This window comes from Neoarius graeffei, chromosome 14, assembly GCF_027579695.1.
Source record: "Neoarius graeffei isolate fNeoGra1 chromosome 14, fNeoGra1.pri, whole genome shotgun sequence".
Lineage (NCBI taxonomy): Eukaryota > Metazoa > Chordata > Actinopteri > Siluriformes > Ariidae > Neoarius > Neoarius graeffei.
The window spans coordinates 66,072,085-66,095,758 of record NC_083582.1 but is presented as its reverse complement, the minus strand read 5'-3'; the positions used below and the strand labels follow the sequence as shown (position 1 = coordinate 66,095,758).

General features: G+C 42.3%; 1 protein-coding gene across 2 annotated transcripts in view; it reads left to right on the top strand.

Moving 5' to 3' along the window:
- Nucleotides 1-5,634: 5,634 nt before the first annotated feature.
- chmp6b (charged multivesicular body protein 6b) overlaps nt 5,635-23,674 on the top strand; it is a 29,060-nt gene continuing 11,020 nt past the window's right edge. Inside the window, exons 1-3 of one of the 2 annotated variants that reach the window (XM_060940249.1) lie at nt 5,635-5,861; nt 9,999-10,108; nt 17,148-17,235. In XM_060940249.1, the coding sequence (XP_060796232.1) occupies nt 5,799-5,861; nt 9,999-10,108; nt 17,148-17,235 (261 nt within the window). In that variant the 5' untranslated portion in view covers nt 5,635-5,798. Of the gene's footprint in view, nt 5,862-7,928; nt 9,875-9,998; nt 10,109-17,147; nt 17,236-23,674 lie in introns of those variants that run through there. The other variant, XM_060940248.1, reaches the window with a different exon arrangement.

Below are 23,674 nucleotides of genomic sequence, written 5' to 3'. Positions count from 1 at the left end.
AGTTGACGGGCTATTTATAATGTTGTTATTTTGGAAAGTGCCTTCTGTCGTGTGTGTGTGTGTGTGTGTGTGAGTGTGTTTTGAAGTAGGCCAGGTCACACAGAGGAAAGGTTTTTTTTAGGTAAAACTTGCTGAGTAATGATGTGGTTCTGGGACGTGCGTATCTTCTGTGTGTACTGGTGTGTGTTCGCTGGCATCTAACTGTAAAGTGATATTAGTCTGCATCGTGACAAGTGATAGAGTGAAAGCCAAAAAATTAACCCAGTTACATTTTGTTAGTTATTTTCAGAGCAGGTGTTGATTGTCTATTACTGAAGTTTTGCTTTTTTATTTTTAGTTTTGTGACACATAACAGCTTTTGTGAGCCGAACCCATTATATGGGGCACAGAAAACAAACAGAGCTTTGTTTACCAAAAAAAAAAACCTTTGGGAAAATGAATGCGACTGCAGTTTGCTTTTAATTTTTTTGCTCATGTTTAAAAAATTGACAAAACCAGCTTTGGTGTTGACTCTCACAAGATCTTTCTTGTGATATCTGTAATTTTCATATTATCTCTTTATATTACACGGACACGGGCGGCACGGTGGTGTAGTGGTTAGCGCTGTCGCCTCACAGCAAGAAGGTCCGGGTTCGAGCCCCGTGGCCGGCGAGGGCCTTTCTGTGCGGAGTTTGCATGTTCTCCCTGTGTCCGTGTGGGTTTCCTCCGGGTTCTCCGGTTTCCCCCACAGTCCAAAGACATGCAGGTTAGGTTAACTGGTGACTCTAAATTGACCGTGAGTGTGAATGGTTGTCTGTGTCTATGTGTCAGCCCTGTGATGACCTGGTGACTTGTCCAGGGTGTACCCTGCCTTTCGCCTGTAGTCAGCTGGGATAGGCTCCAGCTTGCCTGCAACCCTGTAGAACAGGATAAAGCGACTAGAGATAATGAGATGAGATTACACGGACATGAGTGTTTTACTAGGAAATACACCACTTGTATTTTTCATACGAGCTACATCCGGGACGTGGAGAATCAAAACCGTGACATAAATCTGTCATATTTGTCACTTGTGAGGAAATCGATGAATTGTTTTGATAAATTTGTTTATCTTCTCGCGTTGAAAAACTTGCCTTTTTCATAGGAAATACATCATGAATCTGAGTGACATACACTATATTGCCAAAAGTATTTGCTCACCCATCCAAATTATCGGAATCAGGTGTTCCAATCACTTCCATGGCCACAGGTGTATAAAATCAAGCACCTAGGCATGCAGACTGCTTTTACAGTTTGGAGCTGGCCCCTTCCTCTTCCAACATGACTGTGCACCAGTGCACAAAGCAAGGTCCATAAAGACATGGATGACAGAGTCTGGTGTGGATGAACTTGACTGGCCTGCACAGAGTCCTGACCTCAACCTGATAGAACACCTTTGGGCTGAATTAGAGCGGAGACTGAGAGCCAGGCCTTCTCGTCCAACATCAGTGTGTGACCTCACAAATGCGCTTCTGGAAGAATGGTCAAAAATTCCCATAAACACACTCCTAAACCTTGTGGACAGCCTTCCCAGAAGAGTTGAAGCTGTTCTAGCTGCAAAGGGTGGACTGACGTCATATTGAACCCTATGGATTAGGAATGGGATGTCACTTAAGCTCATATGTGAGTCAAGGCAGGTGAGCGAATACTTTTGGCAATATAGTGTATTTCCCGATATTTCACTGTGATGATGTCACTCTCAGTGTTTTCCTGCTGACGAGACGTGTTTTGTCAAAATGGCGAACCGGTTCAAAATAAAAATTATTTTGATTAACTTGTTGGGGTTTTGGGTGGCACGGTGGTGTAGTGGTTAGCGCTGTCGCCTCACAGCAAGAAGGTCCTGGGTTCGAGCCCCGGGTCCGGCGAGGGCCTTTCTGTGTGGAGTTTGCATGTTCTCCCCGTGTCTGCGTGGGTTTCCTCCAGGTGCTCCGGTTTCCCCCACAGTCCAAAGACATGCAGGTTAGGTTAACTGGTGACTCTAAATTGACCGTAGGTGTGGGTGTGAATGGTTGTCTGTGTCTATGTGTCAGCCCTGTGATGACCTGGCGACTTGTCCAGGGTGTACCCTGCCTTTCGCCCGTAGTCAGCTGGGATAGGCTCCAGCTTGCCTGCGACCCTGTAGAAGGATGAAGCGGCTAGAGATAATGAGATGAGAATGTTGGGTTTTTTTTGTGGATGTGTCCATATAATATAAAGAACATTACATGGGAGCATGAAGACATGAAGTTTATTTTCACGTGTTGAAACTATAGTAATTCTAGGCTACATACTTTAATTCCAAACAAATCCTGAATTCACCAGCGCACATTACACCATAGAATGGAGGTGGAGGAAAAGTAAATACAAAGAAATAGAAAATACAAGTTTTGGTTGATAAAATATTGAACTGCACAGAGCTTACTACAGTGTCCAGCTTTGTGGCTCCAAAGGAAGTATAGATTACTCTAAGGGCCACATCTAACTTCTGATGGAATTTAAAAGTCGATGGCCTTCTGAGTTCATGAAATTGGTGAAATTTAGTTCACTCTGAACTTTAGTTATTGTGATTATATGTTTATTTCTGTAATATCTAAAAAAAAAAAAAAAACAGGCCATTCTATGCTGGGAATTTATTTAATTTTAGGGGATTCCTGAGCAAATAACGTGCATGAAACTGCTCACTTTGTGCAGTCAAGCAGACAGAGGAAGTCTGTGTGCTCATGTGCACCCTTACCTTAGGCTACTTCCACACGACAACGGCAACGAGATTTTTTTTTTAAAATATCGCGTCCACATGGGCAACGGATCAGTAAAATATCAGGTTCATTTGGCAACGCAACGCTTGCTGAAAACGATGCAATACACATGCCACACCTCTACGTGCGCTGTAAGACGGTCCCATCGGAGACACCAGAACAATAGAAGTAGACGCATGCGCATAAACCCCTTCTTCTGTAGCATTAGCCACATAAAGTTTTGATTATTAATCAGTAGCGTAAAATGAAAGACGTGGAAAGAGGAATGAATGGGGGTAGATGGAAGCCGGTACGCCAACATTCTGATATCCTCCAGAATTCTTTAATGGTCCGGAATAAATTGAATGCTACACGTTGATGGATTACTTTGTTCTTCTACGCCCTTTTTGAGGAATGTATTGTCGGACTTAAACCAACATCTGAAGAGGTGAGATCGCTCCTTTTTTTTCCCTATTTTTGCTGGCGGGATTGTTTTTGTTTTTGGAAAGCAGTGAAAATATTTTGTAAGCGCGTTTCATGAACCAAGTTATAGGATTTGTTGACAACTCGCATCGAGTTCGTTACACTTCTACCTGGCGTGAAGCACTGACAGTCATGTGGTTGTGACGTCATCGTAAACAAATCCGTTCTACTCATCCAGACGACTTCGCAACGGTGCCGTTGCCAGATTTTTCCATTCTGGAACCCGTTCTCAAAAGATTTCATTTTGAGGCACCCAAAACGCCGGTGCCGTGTGGATGTCAGGCCGAAACGATAAACAATTTTATCAGATTCACCTGAATCCGTTGCCGTGTGGACAGGGCCTTAGTAGTCGTCTTTGTCTTTTTCATCTTTTGGGTTTTACAGCAGCTGGCATCCAGTGTTGCATTACTGCCATCTACAGGTTGACCTTTGACCATGCACTGACAGTTACATCATTCTGTCTCGAAACGAACACACCGAGGTACTCGCTGATGGCCGATATTTATTAGTTTCGTCCTGTGTTTCCTTTCCTCCGCAACATAACGTCTTTTCTTACTTTCCATTACTGTAGTCAGTCTTTCATGTTTCATTCACACACTCACGTAATCCATTTTTCTCTCCTGTTTCAAATTTGTATCCCACAATGCCTTGCATGAACGGGGAAATCCCACCACTCAATACATGATGTAATATCTTGAATTGGGTCATGGTGAAGCAGGAAAATATAGCGGAGAATTTAGGGCCATGTGGCGTTAAATTCATGAATTTTTCTATAAAATAATAATAATAAAAATATTGGAAGTCCGTGATTCGAGTTCAGTAGCTTTTGCTCCACTAAGCAAAAATAATTGGGTGTCGGGGAAAATTTTTTTATGACCGACACTTCAAAAATCTGAAAGGCAGTCTACGTTTCAAACCTGATTGGTTGAAATTAATTTATGGGAATACAAACTGTCCCAGGGCGGCACGGTGGTGTAGTGGTTAGCGCTGTCGCCTCACAGCAAGAAGGTCCGGGTTCGAGCCCCGGGGCCGGCGAGGGCCTTTCTGTGCGGAGTTTGCATGTTCTCCCCGTGTCCGCGTGGGTTTCCTCCGGGTGCTCCGGTTTCCCCCACAGTCCAAAGACATGCAGGTTAGGTTAACAAATTGACCATAGGTGTGAATGTGAGTGTGAATGGTTGTCTGTGTCTATGTGTCAGCCCTGTGATGACCTGGCGACTTGTCCAGGGTGTACCCCGCCTTTCGCCCGTAGTCAGCTGGGATAGGCTCCAGCTTGCCTGCGACCCTGTAGAACAGGATAAAGCGGCTACAGATAATGAGATGAGATGAGATGAGATGAGACAAATGCCGCTTTTCCACTACCAACGCGGCTGAGTCGGGCTGAGCCGTGCCGTGCTGAGTTGGGCTGAGTCGAGCTGAGTGGGGCTGTTGGAGTTGCATTTCGACTACAACCGCGCTGAACCGTGCTGGCTGGAAGTGGGTGGACACATTGGGTGGAGTTAGCGAAAGTGGGTGGACGTCACGTGATGTCGTTAAGCGGCGCAAACAGTGACATCAGTGATTTTTTAAGCGGTAGTCTCACGACCCGGATAGTAAACAATAAACATGGAGGACATGGAGTCGTTAGTGTTGCTGGTCTTGGTGCTGTGGCTTGTTGTCACCGACAACGCCAACAGATACTGGCAAGAGCGTATAGATGAGACGAGGTGCATAAGGCTTCAGAAATTCTCGTAATTCTTCTCCTTCCGGGTTTACGGTGTTTACAGATCCCAGCGTGCTCGCGGGGCATGTGTGGGCATGTGAGGACACTCCTCCTCACCAATCAGTGCACAGGGGAGTGTCTCCTCACGCCCCCATCCCCACTCGGCTCGGTTTGGCTCGCTTCAGCCCCACTCCAAAACCGTGCGAGTTTTGGGTGCTAAGCAGGGCTGAAGCGAGCTGAGTTGTGCTGTTCTGAGGTAGTCGAAACGCGAGCCGTGTCGGGCTGAAGTGAGCTGAGAAAGGGTAGTGGAAAAGGGCCAAAACTGTCCCAAGTCTCCCCCATCCCAAGTCTCCCCTATTGTATGATTTACACTTTGAATACACAGACATGCTCTCTACCACACCATCAAGTTATAATCATGGATCAGTCTGGGAATTAATCAATACCCAAAATCAGTAATAAATATCCAAAATCAGCAACTTTCTCCCCCCCAGTTGTCTAAATGAGATAAATGTAAGTCTCTCTGGAGAAGGGTGTCTACTCAATGTGAATTAAGATTTAAATGAAACAGTTAAACATTACTTTTGGCAGACGAGGCTGACTAAATTTCAAGAACTTTATTTCTAAACGTTCTCCGCCTCGTTTCTTGAATCTAAATCTGAAATATAATCATAAATTTCCCTTCCGTGTCTCAGACTTTTAATTTGAAATCTCTCAGGCAGCACTCTGTTTAATTCCAACGTCAATGGCCGCCGCCTCCTTCCTATTGCTAATGCATTCACATTACATTACAGCTGGCCTTAAACTGAGTAAAAATACAGTTTTGTTCGTTTAACAATTAATAAAGTCTTGTTTGTGGAGACAGTGAGGGATGCTGCATCAGAATGGGAAATATTTTTGGCAAAAAGAAACGGAGTCGAGTGACCGAGCAGGACAGAGCTGTGTTGGTGAGGAGCGCCGGCTAACAGCAGCTAGCTCACCTCAGGAAAGGAAAGGAAAGGAAAGGAAAGGGCTTTAATGATATATATTTATTTATTTGCAAGATAATATCGTGGATTTTTTTATATTGTTGTAGCAGCAGCGATATTTTCTGTCATTTTGACTGACATCATTATAATCATAATTGTTTCACTGAAATATGTTTCAGTTTTTTGTAAGCTAATCCAGCTAGTAAACTGGGAGTGGTTTACCTCAGAGGAAAAGTAATGATAATTTTACAAAGTTTTTTTTTTTTTTCATGGTATCTGTGGTGGTGTAGATTTTATAAATATCCAGTTTATTATCTGGAATGTTGTTAAACACTTTTTAAACTAGTTTTCTTCCCCCCTTCACCTCCTTTCTTTAACTAGCTGGGCTGGGCAGGTCGAGCTGGCTGCCTGACTTTCAGTTTGATTAGCTTTAGTTCAAGTTAAAATTATTGTTTTAATTGGGAGAAAATTTGGTCTAAGAGTTAACTACAGGTCTCTTTTCGCATTTATAATAATAATAATAATAATAATAATAATAATAATAATAATAATGTTAGTAGTAACTAAAATCTGACTGATGTAGGATTTTTAATACTGACACCAGTCTCAATATTTGAGGATTTAAAAAAATCCAATTATCATACTATCAGCTGATATTCTTTTTTTTTTCTCCTGAAACCCATAAGATAAACATTTTCCCAATTATAACCCTGATTCCAAAAAAGTTGGGACAAAGTACAAATTGTAAATAAAAACGGAATGCAATGATGTGGAAGTTTCAAAATTCCATATTTTATTCAGAATAGAACATAGATGACATATCAAATGTTTAAACTGAGAAAATGTATCATTTAAAGAGAAAAATTAGGTGATTTTAAATTTCATGACAACAACACATCTCAAAAAAGTTGGGACAAGGCCATGTTTACCACTGTGAGACATCCCCTTTTCTCTTTACAACAGTCTGTAAACGTCTGGGGACTGAGGAGACAAGTTTGTTTATAAATACTGTATTTTACACGTTTCTGAATTGCAAATATGCCTACATAACGCATTACAAATGCGTGAAATACTCACCGACTTTCTATAAGCCCAGCTGATCGGTAGGACAAAACTCGGTCCAAATTCCAAGATATGACGTCATGTGTTCTGCGCATGCGCAATAGGCTTGGTAGGACAAATCCAAGAGGTAGGATAACTTTACAGAACACCGGTCGTAAACCGATCTGGTCGTAAGTATAAATGAACGCAAGTATATTGTGATGTGTAATGATATTGTAATCCATCTTAAAGTCTTATTTTATCAACATTTTCTTATTTCATTACCTTGGCTCATTATTTGGTTTAAGTCAAACACTGCATACGACACTGCATACGACACTGCGTACAGTACAATTCGTTTAATATGTGCAAAGCACAAAATACGAAATACAGGTGTGAAAAATAGAAAACATTTGTTTGAAACATACCAAAATACAAATGTAAAACATAGCAAAATACAAAATTTAGTGACTGCTGGCATCACTGGTGCTTGGCTGTGGGTCGTCTACGTCATCTTCAGCTGTTGCAGCGCTCGGGCTGGCGGGAGCATTTGCTCATTTCATAAACCAGGAGCTGGGGCGGTAACTGTATGACAGGGCACGCGAGAGAGATTGCGCATGTGCCTGGAGCTGGGGCGGAAACTGTTGTACGCTCAGCTAGCTCAGCTGGGAAACACTTGCCAGTCATAACCAGACGGATGTAAAGTCCATCAATCATAAGTCGCATAGGTCGTAAGTCGACGACTACCTGTACTGACACCAGTCTCAATATTTGAGGAATTTAAAAAATCATACTATCAGCCGATATTTTTTTTTCTCCTGAAACCCATAAGATAAACATTTTCCCAATTAAAACATTCAAGTTAAAATTGTTTTAATTGGGGGAAAATTTTGTCTGAGTGAACTACAGGTCTCTTTTTGCATTTAAGGTAATATTTCAAGTAACTTTTAATAATTAATTTTAATAATTTTGTATATGCTCGGAATTCAATTCTGTTCTAATTCTACTTATTGCAATTGGTTTCCAAATACTCTATAAACATTCCATTCTGTTATGAATCAAAAAATAAAATCACAGCACTTTTTTTTAAGTATGTAATCTACTTCAACAATGTTGCACAAAGATCGATCCATAACAGTTGTAAATGTCACTCAATTCCACAGGGTGTTGATAATGGTGGACACCGGTGAAAGAAAGTCATCACTGTTATCGACACCTCACGTGACTTCTCAAACACGTGTTAAAATACAAAATGACGACTGTCAAATGAAAGCGTAAGAAACAAAGTAGGTTTCGACAAGGAGATCATGAAATACTGGTGAATTTGATCAGTAAAAACATGTCCATGATCTTTCCGCCATGCTTACCTGCGATGATAACGTCCAGGTTTTCCTCAAATTGCTGATCATGCTAAAAAAAAAAAATCCATCTCCGGTAATGAGCTGTCATCAGACGACAAGATCAAAGGGTGAGGGGGAGGTCTTTGGGTTGAAGAATTAACCAATAATAACTGTTGGAACTGAAACTCGCCTTTGTAAAATTGTTTTTACTGGTAAATATGAAAAGGTGTTGATAATTATGGACTGTCGATAATTGTAGCCGCCGCTCTAATGCACATTTTTTGGGCTTAATTAAATGTTGTCCAATCAATTAGTCATTATTGCTTATGTGATATAATAGTAATGTGCTTTGTACCATGGGTCACTTTCCATCTAGTTTGATGGCTCAATCAGGCCCTTGAATCACTGACATTTATTTTTAAAAAAAATGTATGAAAAATTACAAAAGAAGTAAAAAAAAAAAAAACCACGAACAAAAATGATTGTGTTCTGGGTGACTGCTTGGGTCAGCTGATTGTTGTGATTTTTGCTGTTCCAAAAATTTTACCAACAGTGGAGTTGCAGTGTGCCCTCTAGTGGACAAACTATGTAATGACAACACTCGTAGCGTCCATCATGGTTGACGGATCCATCTCGCGTCTCTTCGTTTCTTTTTTTTTTTTATTGTCTGCTGTTATAAACATTGATGCAGATTTAGCTACGATTAGCTCATATCCGTCAATAATATTGGTATGATGATTTATTGGTCGGGCCCAAGAAGAAGTAGTCGTAGTAGTAATATTATTGTTATTAATGCTAAATATTATTAAATACTACACCACACAGTGGTTGAATTCTCGAGTCCGATCAGCCAGCAGCTCTGATGGTAGTTCTTCCTTCAAGACAAATCACAGCACCATATGAATGCACTCTTTCTTTCATTATTGTTTCTATGGTAACAGCTCAAAGATACTTGTCTGTCAGGCATACTATAAAATGTAAACCTAACAATTAACTCTTTCCAGAAAAAAAATCATTAATCAGAAAAATGTTATTGATACGATGACACTTTCTGTAAGGAGACGTTTATTTAACCTTTACGGAACAAGTCTCCGATGTCAGCACTTCGTAACAGTCTGTAGGTTTTCCACCATGGGAAAGTCTTCACTTTTGTCTTATTAACTTCGAGAGATGTTAAAAGAAGAAAAAAATATGCTGGTGAGGGAATGACTGTTTATGGCTGCTATAGCATAAGGAATCAAAAGGAACTAACCTGTCATGTGGACGTTCCCTGATGCAAAATTGTTGTAACGGTTAAATGTATGAGTGACAGGTCGCATCACACCACCCAGTCGTTGATTATTTTCCTGTAATCAAATTCCCTGTGTGTTTTATTTCATACTTGGGTAATATTATGACTAGATATTTGAGCTGGAGACCATTCTGTGCAGAGGGACCATTCTTCTTGGCATAGTAGTAGTGCGAATTGGACGAAGGGATAGAGGATGATAAAAAATAAAAAGATTACCACCCAAACAATATAAAATCAGCCATGCTGCTATGGTAGTCCTCATCTCTGGGCAGGGCTGTGCTACAGCGAGCAGTTGTTTACCTGCAGAGTGCTTTTATATGGTAGGATTTTCTGATAAAATGGCTGATGAGTGAAAGTATAAGAGAGGGTTACCCAATAACCTAACCACTGAGTTTCTATCTATAAGGAAGTGCCTTTAAGTCTTTTTCTTCATGTTGAACGCAGCAACTGAAGCAGCAGAGAGATAAATTGAGGCAGTATCAGAAGAAGATCACTCTGCAGCTGGAGAAGGAGAGACAGCTGGCCAAGCAGCTGCTGAAAGAGGGCAAGAAGGAGTGAGTATAAACATGTCATTATTATTTCAATGCCTCGATAATGCTGTTGCACAACAGACAAGGTTTTGAGATTACAAGTTCAAATTAGCGCCCGACATTAACTTTTAAACCCACTTGACCTGGGGAGGCAAGTAGGAGTTAATATTGGGGGGCAAGTGGAAATTATCACTTTCCCCCTATTTTGTGAGTACCTATTTTTATTTTATTTTTTTTAGGAAAACCATAGAATAGTTGTGAATTGCAACATAAAATGAAGATCACACACGGAGTTAAAGTTTGGTTATTGATTAAGTTTATAATTAAATTTGGTTATTGGTTACTTTTTACTTGTAACGGACAGTAACAATTTTATCCAAAATAGTTTTTCCTGCCCTAGTCGATTTATTTCCATTTCACATGCATGCAGCTGTTGTAAAGTTCAGTGTGTTTGTGTAGAACTCTCAGACTGTAGGTTCATTACTCAGTAATGTAGAAATCATAAAATAGAAATCTATAACAAAGTTTGTATGGAGAAAACAATAGGGTGCCAAGACTTTTGAACAGTACTGTGTGAGTATATCTTTTTTTTTTTATATCATCCACCTCTAGGTTTAAAAAAAAAAAAAAAACCCGTGCTGCGTCATGACAGACAGGATAATGTTTGAGTTTAAAATTGTTTAGTGCAGTGTTTCCCAACCTTTCTTGAGCCACGGCACATATTTTACATTTGAAAAATCCCATGGCACACCACCAAAGAAAAATATCTCAAAAAAAATTTATATATATATATATATAAATAGGGGCGGCACGGTGGTGTAGTGGTTAGCGCTGTCGCCTCACAGCAAGAAGGTCCTGGGTTCGAGCCCCGGGGCCGGCGAGGGCCTTTCTGTGCGGAGTTTGCATGTTCTCCCCGTGTCCGCGTGGGTTTCCTCCGGGTGCTCCGGTTTCCCCCACAGTCCAAAGACATGCAGGTTAGGTTAACTGGTGACTCTAAATTGACCGTAGGTGTGAATGGTTGTCTGTGTCTATGTGTCAGCCCTGTGATGACCTGGCGACTTGTCCAGGGTGTACCCCGCCTTTCGCCCGTAGTCAGCTGGGATAGGCTCCAGCTTGCCTGCGACCCTGTAGAAGGATAAAGCGGCTAGAGATAATGAGATGAGATGAGATATATATAAATAAATAAATAAATAAATAAATAAAATGATGATCTAGTCTCAATTTACTCACAATTTCCTTAGTGTGAAACCTGGGCCTGTTTCGTTGAACACAAAGCTGATATACTCGTAGGAATCGGAGAAAGACACACACGAAGATCTTGAACAGCTCTGAGTCTCTCTCCTTTTTTAGTTTTTATAGCAGTCATGCTTGAAAAGCCCAGCTCGCATAGATAGGTTGTGGAAAATCACCTTTTTTGCTTTCTTCTGACCTCTACTCATACTAGGGCCTTCATCTGGGTCAAAAGTTTCTCCAGGACCCAGTTTGGATTGTGTACTTTTTCTTTTCAAATATTTATCTATCGCTATCACCGCTGTCACACCCGAAGCATTACTAATTCTATTGTTTGAATGGCAACAGGTAGATACACAGGTTAATTAGCTACCTGCTGCCATCTATTGGAAGAGTATTTAATTGTTCTGCCGGTCACTATACGTCGCTGGCATAGACGAACGAAGACAAATTCTCATCTCATCTCATTATCTCTAGCCGCTTTATCCTGTTCTACAGGGTCGCAGGCAAGCTGGAGCCTATCCCAGCTGACTACGGGCGAAAGGCGGGGTACACCCTGGACAAGTCGCCAGGTCATCACAGGGCTGACACATAGACACAGACAACCATTCACACTCACATTCACACCTACGGTCAATTTAGAGTCACCAGTTAACCTAACCTGCATGTCTTTGGACTGTGGGGGAAACCGGAGCACCCGGAGGAAACCCACGCAGACACGGGGAGAACATGCAAACTCTGCACAGAAAGGCCCTCGCCAGCCACGGGGCTCGAACCCAGGACCTTCTTGCTGTGAGGCGACAGCGCTAACCACTACACCACCGTGCCGCCCCCGAAGTTAAATTATTTGCAGTAAATAAATTATTTTCAGAACAATTAAGTGAAATTGGATAATGTCCCACGATACCCCTGATGATCTCTCATGGCACACTAATGTGCCGCGGCACAGTGGTTGGGAATCACTGGTTTAGTGTGTCGGTTGTGGGTGTTTTATACAGACTTGGCAACCTGTAACTGAATCAGTGCAGCCGGTCTGTCATGACACAGCGCATTTTTTTTTTTTTTTAAATAAACCTAGAGATGGATGATAAAAAAAAAAAACAACACGATATATAAATATTTTGCACAGGACTGTGTTCCTCTGATAACAGAAACAAAGCTCCAGCTCTCTCTGCTCTTAATCTGTTCTGTTCTTTCAGGATTTATCACTCATGTCACTCCTTGTTGAGGTTTTTATGCCCGAGTTGTTTGAAATCAATCTGGGTTTTCTGTCTCGAATAAGGAAGTGGCTTCACCTGTAAGAAAATCAAACAAAAAAAAATGAGATTCTTAAGCAAACTCTTCCATACTCACTTCCAACTTTGTTTTTGAAAAATACATTTTAAATACAATCGTGAATTTCTCTGGAGTTTTCAGGCTGAGCTCCTCTCGTATTATTTAACCACTTATTTCCTCGTTTTTCGTGAAGCATTTGCTTCTATTTGTTAACGTTTTTCTTGATAGCGGGGAAACGGTAATGCCTTTTATCTATTTCTCTGTTTGAACAAGCAAAAACAGCGCAAAAATTAACCATATTGAAGACAGATTAAGCCTTGCTTGCATGAAAGACGGTGTCTGTCTGACCCCAGCTGTAATTATCACGTGATGTGTGACGTCATGCACAAGGGGTCTATAAACAGTACGTGTACTATACTACAACAGCGGGGGGGGGATATAAAATAACTCGCAAAGCAGTAAATGAAACCGAGATTAAGAAAACAGCCAAGACATAATGGCAGCTACGTAGTGAGGGACACTTTTAGGAACTGAAATAAAAGCTCAAAAAGCCTAATTTTTGTGGTGCTAGTTTGTAATATATGCTCATTCCAACTTGCCTGGTCGGGCATGTCGGGGACATATCCCACTTGCCCGAATGCATGTTTCACTTGCCTCGGGCAGTCCTAAATATCGAGCCCTGGTGCAAATTCCTACAATGCTACAACCATCCATGGCTAGGAGCCCAGGAGAACAAAATTGGCCATGGTGTCATGGATGTCTGTGAGCTCAAGTATGTGGAAGTGGGCGAAAAGCGCTTTCCTCCGAGTAGCAATGACAAGCCATTTTTTAAAAAAGTATTTGTCATAGTGTTGTGTAATGTATCAAATGAAAGTGTGAAGATCTGAATTGAAAACTTATTTAATTTTGGAAATATGTCTAAAAAAAAAAAACTAAGTTATGAACGTTTGAAAATCCAGTATTTTTTATAAAATTTCCATTTCTATGCGTTGCCCCGGTCTCAAACCAGCAATCATTTTCCATTGGTTTAGTTTTCCATTCATGAGAAAAATAAACCTCAAACTGAAATTGATAGACCAGAAAGCCAAACATAACGAGATTTAGATTTTTGATTATCAGGGTAAGAATTACAGATAAAATGCTGCTTCTTGTAGATCACAATTCTGCACCTAGAAGGCGTAAAAGTAATACATCAGTGAAATTGGTCCATCCTTTGAGTTTAAACATAAACGCCAGAATTTGCGGGTATGTTCACTTTAAATTGTGGACACCAAGCATGACTAATGACGGTGGTGCTCGAATGCGCTCTGTATAAGAGGCTCAAACTTTTGTTAATTCTCTTCAAAACAATATTACTGATATTTATAAACGTTCTCATTTTTTCTCCATGAAAACCATGTGTAGTAGGAAAATCATGGATTTTTTTTTTTAGGAAGGATACAAAATTTTCCTCTGTGATTCGATCTTTCGCAGGCACGTGACCACAAAGTGTTCAGCTGATTTTATTGGAAAAATCAAGTCAACATGAGAGATTCGACCACTAGGTGGGAATCATGAATCACTGATTGAACCAACAGTGAACAAGCTGGAAGCAACAACGAAACACACAGACCAGTGACAAATATCACGAAAAACCCCAAGATGGCGGCGCCCACGAGTTTGGTGTATTGCATCACACAATGATGATGATTGCTTAAAGTAAAAGGTCATCACAATGCCGAACAAAATTAACAATATACGCTACCGTTCAAAAGTTTGGGGTCACTTTGAAATGTCCTTCTTTTTGAAAGAAAAGCACTGTTCTTTTCAATGAAGATCACTTTAAACTAATCAGAAATACACGCTATACATTGCTAATGTGGTAAATGACTATACTAGCTGCAAATGTCTGGTTTTTGGTGCAATATCTACATCAGGGCTGTGAAAAATCCGCGGAATTCCGCGAATTTGGCCGCCAAAAATATCATTTTAGTAAATCATCTAATTTTGCAATAAAAATTGGGGAGGGGGGTAGGTTTCTTTTGTGACAATGACAGCCCGGTTTACGGCATTTGCGCCATGCTTACAAACCACGGCACGAATCTTGTGCTCTTTAAACACGCTTTCGATATCAACTGTTTTGGAAAGGAGAATTTCGCGGTATGTCCGTGTCACAGAGGGACATCGTTCAGAGGGAGGACGGTGAGACCAACGATGTCAAAAACATTTGCCAAGGAAAACGGCATCAAAAATCCATGGAATTGGCGATGGCTGGAGTTTTTAAAGTCGGTAGTGAATGAGCACATACGGAAGATAAAAGAACCGGGGAAAGCTTACCGCATCTTGTGCCATCAGGATGTGAAGTACGGTTCTGGTGGAAGAACGCGTTTGGTTGACCATGTTAAAGGAAAAAAACGTGCGGAATTGGTGAAATTGAAGCTGTTGAACTATAGATTACCAGGTAGACCATCTTGTTCACTGTAACGGTTCACTATGCGTGGGTGGAGCACAGAGGACGTCAGGACAGAGATCAGGTTCGCAATAGGGCTTTATTGCCACACTTTTCAGTGAACAATCTTTCACTCGAACAGACACACAACCGGCGTCTGGTTCGGGGATGAGCTCCTCTGCTCTCGCTCTCCCTCCTTAAGTAGGGCGCGGTCACTGGGAAGACACGCACAAACACAGGTTAATTGATATCAGGTGTAGTGATTCTGCCACTTACCTTCCCTGACTCCGCCCTCCTGTCACAGACCGGCGCTTGACCACGCCCCCGCTGCCACATTCACATTTATATATTCAATTTATTATAATAATAATAATAAACAGTTCAAATTAAATGGCATGGTTGAGAAAATATTTGCTTTCAGGAGATGCTTCAAATCTATCAATATACACAAAATCTGTTCAGCTTCTGGGGCCCTGTCGGCCCCTGGCTCCTGCTCCCCCCAGACCCCCTGCTAAAATTGTTTCCTCGGATTTTGTCATTTCTATTTCACAGCCCTGCTACATAGGTGTATAGAGGCCCATTTCCAGCAGCTATGGTGGGGTTTACATTAGACCGTATCAGCGGATCATCAGATTAACGTTTTTAAAAACGATTAGCGTGCACACAGCAGCGCCAATACACGATTCGCATGCACACAGCAACGCCAATACACGGATACGCTAATCACATGACTAATTCGGCACGTAAGTTGAAATGTGTCAGTGCGGCTCATCGCTTCCTCCTCAGCGGCTGCGCTCCAAATCACTCCGCCCTGAACAGCGAGTGCCCTCTGGAGGGTGCACACTCCGGCCCTGCGCAGCTCACAGATCACGCGAGTGAAGCGCACGAGCAGTGATTCGGAACTGAGCCGCTGTGTGTGAGATCCCAGTGCATATCGGGCATGCGCAAGTCACTTACCACTTGCAAGTGGAAGGATGGCAAGCCGAAAGACAACCATAACTACACAATGGGCAGTATTTGCATCAGTATTTGCAGTATTTTCATACTTTTATACTCTTTAATGAAAGGTGATACAAGGCGGAAGTCCGCGCCGTTTTTCAGCAGTCGCGTCACATGACCAACGCCAGCGAATCAGGAAGGTGGATGTCACAGTGACGTTGTCCAATGACAACGTCAGCTAGAGCTCAGCACAGCGTATCCGCGTATCTCAATGTTTACACAGCACCGGATCAAATACGAACTGGGTTGAATACGTGGGCTCTGGCGGATTCCTGTTTCCCGGTGTTTTAATGTGAACGGACAGTGCATCCGCGAAGAAAACGAGACAGATACGGTCTAATGTAAACTTGGCCTATCACATCCAGTGTTCTAATGGTACAATGTGTTTGCTCATTGCCTCAGAAGGCTAATGGATGATTAGAAAACCCTTGTACAATCATGTTAGCACAGCTGAAAACAGTTGAGCTCTTTAGAGAAGCTATAAAACTGACCTTCCTTTGAGCAGATTGAGTTTCTGGAGCATCACATTTGTGGGGTCGATTAAATGCTCAAAATGGCCAGAAAAATGTCTCGACTATATTTTCTATTCATTTTACAACTTATGGTGGTAAATAAAAGTGCCACTTTTCATGGAAAACACAAAATTGTCTGGGTGACCCCAAAGTTTTGAACGGTAGTGTATTCTGTAAATTTATTCTTGAATCGACACTAGGTTTATGGAAACACATTTAAACTTCTTTAAAGGCCAAACGAAAACATGCTGTCCTGCCATACAAATGTACGGGAGGTTCATCAGCGCAGCGGTGCTCTGTCGAGCCTAGTCTGAGTGTATTACGCCACCCAGAAGTTGCATGAGCAGCAGTTTGAAAAGATGCCGTCAGCTGGCTTGGTAGCTGTCGTATGATAGGAGAGGGTTGATTGATGGATGGGAATTGGACATTACTAAATTAGGGGGTAAAAAAATAAATGTATTTAAGCTAGAACTAAATATGACTTGAATGATGGTCATCAGCGGAAGGTCATCGTTGCCTTCAGTTCTAGTTGCGCCGCGGTTCTGCATTGTGTATCGGTGTACTTGGGTACTATGGTCTCCCGTCTTAATGACAGAAAAATTATTTTGTGTTTTTGCAGGAAAGCTGTCCTGTTGCTTAAGAAGAAACGCTTCCAGGAACAGCTTCTGGAGAAGACTGAGAACCAGATAGGCAACCTGGAGCGCATGGTAAATAAACCTAACGACTGTATAGAGGCAGATAAAAGGACTCTGACTGATCTGAGCACACCATAAAAACATTCTTCCACTACAGCTACACTTTCCTCTTAATCAGTTGCACCTATTTTGTGTTTGGCAAAATTATTACGTAAAGATAATGAACATAATTATAGCAAGTGCAGACAGTCATGTGAAAAAGAAAGTCTAGGTTTTAAGTGTCAGGACATAATAAAAAAAAAATCATCTGGTCCTTACTAGGTCTTAAATTTAGGCAACTACAACCTCAGATGACCAGTAACACATGACCTATTCACCCTGTCATTATTTAACACAAAGTAAGCCAAAAATGCGGTGGCAGTTTGTGAAAAATTAAATACACCCTTACTGCTTCCATAGAAATTATGAAGGCAGTTAGCAGCCTGCTGTTGCTGATTAAATGAATTTGATTAATCGATCATTAGCAAGTGTGGCCACCTCTTAAAAAGCAGAAGTTTTGGCAGTTTGCTGGTTTGGAGCACTCAGGTGTATGTTAACACAATGCCAAGAAGGAAAGACATCAGCAATGATCTTAGAGAAGCAATTGTTGCTGCTCATCAGTCTGGGAAGGGGTATAAGGCCATTTCCAAACAATTTGAAATCCATCATTCTACTGTGAGAGAGATTATTCAGAAGTGGAAAACGTTCAAGACGGTTGCTGATCTTCCTAGGAGTGGACGTCCCAGCAAATTTAACTGCAAAAAAACCCCAAGAACTACATCTAGGACTCTACAGGCCACAGTTAGCATGTTAATGTACATGACAGTACAATTGAGGTTTTTCACCTGACGTCACAGGGTCACGTGACGCCCCGGTGTCCGCCATTTTGAAGGTCAAGCTAGCTAATGTCAACAACATCATAGCTGGTATGTTACTGTAGCAATGTTTACGTTCAGTCATTTGGATGACTGTTAAAACCTTTCAGTCTCAAGTTTTTCCTTTACTGGATTTACTAGTTTACTGTAATTATGATCCGGCAGCTATTTACACCGGATCCAGTGTAAATAGCTGCCGGAGCGCGCTCCGGCTTGCTCCCCCTCAAATTAAGCATCCCCTCAAATTAAGCAGCGCGCTCCGGCTTGCTCCCGGAGTGCTCCGGCCGAGGTTCCGGAGCGCGCTCCGGCTTGCTCCCGGAGTGCTCCGGCCGAGGTTCCGGAGCGTGCTGCTTAATTTGAGGGGGAGCAAGCCGGAGCGCGCTCCAGCAGCTATTTACACTGGATCCGGTGTAAATAGCTGCCGGATCATAATTACAGTAAACTAGTAAATACAGTAAAGGAAAAACTTGAGACTGAAAGGTTTTAACAGTCATCCAAATGACTGAACGTAAGCATTGCTACAGTAACATACCACCTATGATGTTGTTGACATTAGCTAGTGCTAACAGCTAGCTGCTAGTACACTGCTACAACACAGACACCAACCCTAATAATATAGTTCTTGGTCATTGCCTGGTAACAGCAAATTTATAACGGGCCATGTCTCAACAGACTAAGAAGTTATTTCAATGACATTTAATAACATTTTGTTTATCCTGAGGACCGAAAGTAAATGAAAATGTGAACAAACCTTAGCTGTAATAAGATGGCGATCACCGGCTCCAGGGACGACCCACTGATGTAGGCATGTTACCCAGCCTGACACAAAATATTTGTAGGTATCCAAACACTCATACGCTTTCAGATCAATACCTGTGTATGGCGATGGGTTTTTAACGACATAGGTATACAGATCATGTGGGCCGAAGTCAGGTAAAGACGAGGGCTTCGTGTACTTCCGTACGTCAGTGAACAATCCTGGTGGAAGCAGGTAAACGTCGTTCTCTAAGCCTGCTAACCTCAATTTTTGCAAATACCTCTCCCTCTGCTCGCCCTGTAAATGCCCTACGTCGCTGGATAGTGAAGGTGTTTTCTGCATCTCGCTCCTTTTTCTTTTATGTTTTTCGCTTGTCGCCTTCCTCGCATTCAAACTGATTCAAGCCGTGACGTCCAAAATGGCAGCCTCACATGACTTGGTCACGTGGGTGAAAAACCTCAATTAGAAAAAGACTGCACAAGTATGGGTTGTTTGGAAGCGTTGCCAGAAGAAAGTCTCCTTCTATCTATAAAGAACATGGCAGCATGGCTTAGGTTTCCAAAGATGCATCAGAACAAGCCACAAGCCTTCTGGAACAATGTCCTTTGGACAGATGAGACCAAAGTGGAAATATCTGGCCATAATGCACAGCGAAAACCAAACACAGCACAAACACCTCATACCAACCATGAAGCATTGTGGTGGAGGGGTGATGATTTGGGCTTGTTTTGCAGCCACAGGGCCTGGGCACCTTGCAGTCATTGAGTCAACCATGAACTCCTCTGTATACCAAAGTATTCTAGAGGCAAATGTGAGGCCATCTGTCCAACAGCTAAAGCTTGGCTGCAATTGGGTCATGCAACAGGACAATGATCCCAAGCACACCAGCAAATCTACAGCAGAATGGCTGAAAAAGAAAAGAATCATGGTGTTGGAATCATGGATGCAAACGGCGCGCCTTTTGGCGGATGCCGCCTTTTTCACGGCTGTCTGGGGGACTTGTGTGAATCGTGCAGATCTGATGAGGTTTTTTTTTTTCTTTTTGGGGGGGGCGTTGGAGTGTCTGATTATAATTTCATCAAAGTAAATTCTGTATTAAAATTACTAAATAAGCAAATGCCGTTACAGTCCATGAAACATAGGAAGTACAAGTATGAGAAGAAAACAGTAAATCAGAAAGCTGTGCACGTAAAGCCAATTGGCTGCGCGCCATTATCTGCTGCTGGCTGCACTTCACTGCACGCGCAAGGATTTCCATCAGTTCAACGCAAGTTACATAAGTTACGTAATTGGCTTTACGTGCGCAGCTTTCTGATTTACTGTTTTCTTCTCATACTTCCTATGTTTCATGGACTGTACCGGCATTTGCTTATTTAGTAATTTTAATACAGAATTTACTTTGATGAAATTATAATCAGACACTTCAACGCCGCCCCCCCCCCCCCCCCCCCAAAAAAAAAAAACCCTCATCGGATTTGAACGATTTGCACAAGTCCCCCAGACAGCCGTGAAAAAGGCGGCATCCGCCAAAAGGCGCGCCGTTTGCATCCATGGGAATGGCCAAGTCAAAGTCCAGCCCTCAACCCAATTGAAATGCTGTGACGGGACCTGAGGAGAGCTGTGCATAAACAAATGCCCTCAAACATGAATGAACTGAAGCAATGTTGTAAAGAAGAGTGGGCCAAAATTCCTCCACAACGATGTGAGAGACTGATAAAATCATCCAGAAAACGATTGCTTCGAGTTATTGCTGCAGAATAGTCTGGCTAACGCGACTTCAAAGCTCTGCAAGCATTTGGTCTGGCAAAGATATTAAGCCCAACCGTTTCCCAGAGCCCGTGGTTGACCCGCCTCCCTGAAATGCCTCAGTTTGCTACTGGTCGAAGCCAGAAAAGGCTGTGACGAAGCTTAAACCAATCACATCACTCTTTCCTCTGACGTATGTGACGCGACGGGGCTAACTGGTAGATTAAACTCTTACCGAAGCCGGTCGGGAGCAAGGCGAAAACGTCCTTCCTTTCAATAAATACCTCCAGGGCTGCTCTTTGCTCCGTTTTCAATGAGAACTTGCTCCATGTTCGTAATGTTTCTAGTGAATGAAGCGCTTCCGGCATAGATTCTGTAAACAATCTATGGCTTCCGGTTGCAGTTCTACTACGTCAGTGCCTTGAACACGCCTCTACCCAGGGCCGTTGGAGATGCTCAAAGTTGATTGGCTCCCGATTTTTCGGGAGCTTGGAAGAGCTGTAGATAGCTTGCCTGGCCAGACTAAGCTCGCAACAGGCCCTCGGGTTGCGTCACGCTTAGGATGGGCGGGCCCAGGCTAGCTGCAGAAGGTGGTTCTGCAAGCTATTGAATTATGGGGTGTACGTACTTTTTCACACGTGGATTCTGCATTTTCACTTAATTTTTGTTAAATTAATAATGACAGGGTGGAATCTGTTGTGTTGCTTTACACCTGAGTTTAGATTTGCATAATTTTAGGACCTGGTAAGGATCAGATGATTATTATTATTTTTTTTTTATGTCATGTCTTGATTGGTAAAACCATGTAACTGGAAGAGGGTGTACTTTCTTTTTCACATGACTATGTCGAATGTCGGCACAACTACATCCTTTTAGAAGTGATCTAGCCTCTTAGGATTTAATTTTCTTTTTAAAAACAGCTCTTGAGTGGATGAACCAAAAAGCGTTCACTCCATCATTTATTAAATTTACAACCAATATAGATACATTGCATTATTTACACATTACCATGATATCTAAGGCATAATTAACAAAAATTTACAACAACCAAAAAAGAATTAAAGTTCGTTATGTATAAATGATAATGCAAATATTACATATATACATACACACGTGTGTGTGTGTGTGTGTGTGTATGTGTATATATATATATATATATATATATATATATATATATATAAATAAAAGAAAGAGAGAGGAGGAAAAAGGGATAAAGCTCCCTTTCTCCCCCTTCTGTCTCTCTTAGGAAACAAATATAAAAATTTTTACATATATCTATAATTTCTAATATTAATCAATGAATCGGTAATTTTAATTAAAATTAAATGTAATTCAAATGCAACACATCTCTAATGGTGAGACAGTATTCAAAAAGAAGCCACAGGCTTATAAGTATATGTACTGTCTCAAATTATATTCGAGACATAAGATTAGTTGCAACTATAGAAAAATATAAGGAAAGATGCCGAAAATAAATACTCCTCAGATAACGGAGTAACAATTGTTAATGAATCTCATCTCATTATCTGTAGCCGCTTTATCCTGTTCTACAGGGTCGCAGGCAAGCTGGAGCCTATCCCAGCTGACTACGGGCGAAAGGCGGGGTACACCCTGGACAAGTCGCCAGGTCATCACAGGGCTGACACATAGACACACAACCATTCACATTCACACCTACGGTCAATTTAGAGTCACCAGTTAACCTAATGGCCCGGTCGCACCGCCCGAACTTTGCTGGAGCGTTCCTTGAACGGTAGGGAGGGGGGGCCGAATTTCAACAACGCTCGTCACCGCGCACAAAATGGGGAAAAAAATCGAAAACACGGGCGTTGGCTTAGCGGTGCACCGCTGAAGCCGGCGTTGCTTTAGCGTTGGTTTAGCGGTAGCGTAGCGGTGACGCGAGCGTTGGTATAGCGGCGTTCTGCGCATGCGGGCTTTGGCTCAGCGGGGGTATAAAGTTGGTTTAGCACCAATCATAGCAAGTCTCTCAGCATCCATGGTGATACAGTTTTACTGTAACTTTGAGCAAATTCGATATAGATGAGGTCTGAACTCAACGGCAGCTCGATTCCAAATGAGCTCCTGGTCCATTTCTCCCCGTATTTATATCCAAATTCTGGTCCCGCTCCGACACCTCTATACCAACGCCAAACCAAAGTTCATCGCCGCCATGGATAGCTGCTTCAACGCCCGACACCATTCCAGCAACCCCGTGTCCGCTCGTAAAACGCTTACAACCGCTCCCCCGAAGTTTGTGCAACGTTTAATCGCCGCCTGGGCAACGCTGGCGAAGCAGCAGTGGTCCAGCGTTCAAGATTTCTGCGTTGGCCTAGCGGACCCAAGCGTCCACGAACTTGCGTCTAGCGGTGCCAAACTTTGACTGGGCGTTGGTGGAGCGGGGGTGAACTTTGCCGGGGCGGAAAATTGCCCCCTCCTCACCGCTCGCAATATTTTGTGCAGCTCAAAACTTTCGGAGCGGTAGGAGGGCCCCTCGAGAAACATCAGTGGTGGCCGAGCGTATACGGCGTTGCTTTAACGGAGGCCAACTTTTGTTAAACGGTGGTGAACGGTTACGAGCGGTGCTGAATTTTTTTCACCGCTCCAGGAACGCTCCAGCAAAGTTTGGGCGGTGTGACCGGGCCATAACCTGCATGTCTTTGGACTGTGGGGGAAACCGGAGCACCCGGAGGAAACCCACGCGGACATGGGGAGAACATGCAAACTCCACACAGAAAGACCCTCGCCGGCCACAGGGCTCGAACCCGGACCTTCTTGCTGTGAGGCGACAGCACTAACCACTACACCACCATGCCGCCTGTTAATGAAACTGTAAACAGTAAAACAACAATTTCGATAACATTTGACACTTTAAATACAAATTTCCTCGGGTTTTGCTAAACCGAGTAAATATTGCGTCAAGATTTTTTTTTTTTAATCTAATGATGGTTGACTCAGATTTAAGTTCCTTCGGGAGGGAATTCCATAATTTAGGCCCATTAGCAGCAATAGTAAATTTGTAGATATTAGTTCTGCAAAGCTTAACTCTGTAATCGCTTGAGTATCTAGTAGCATATTGATGAATTTGAAAATTTTG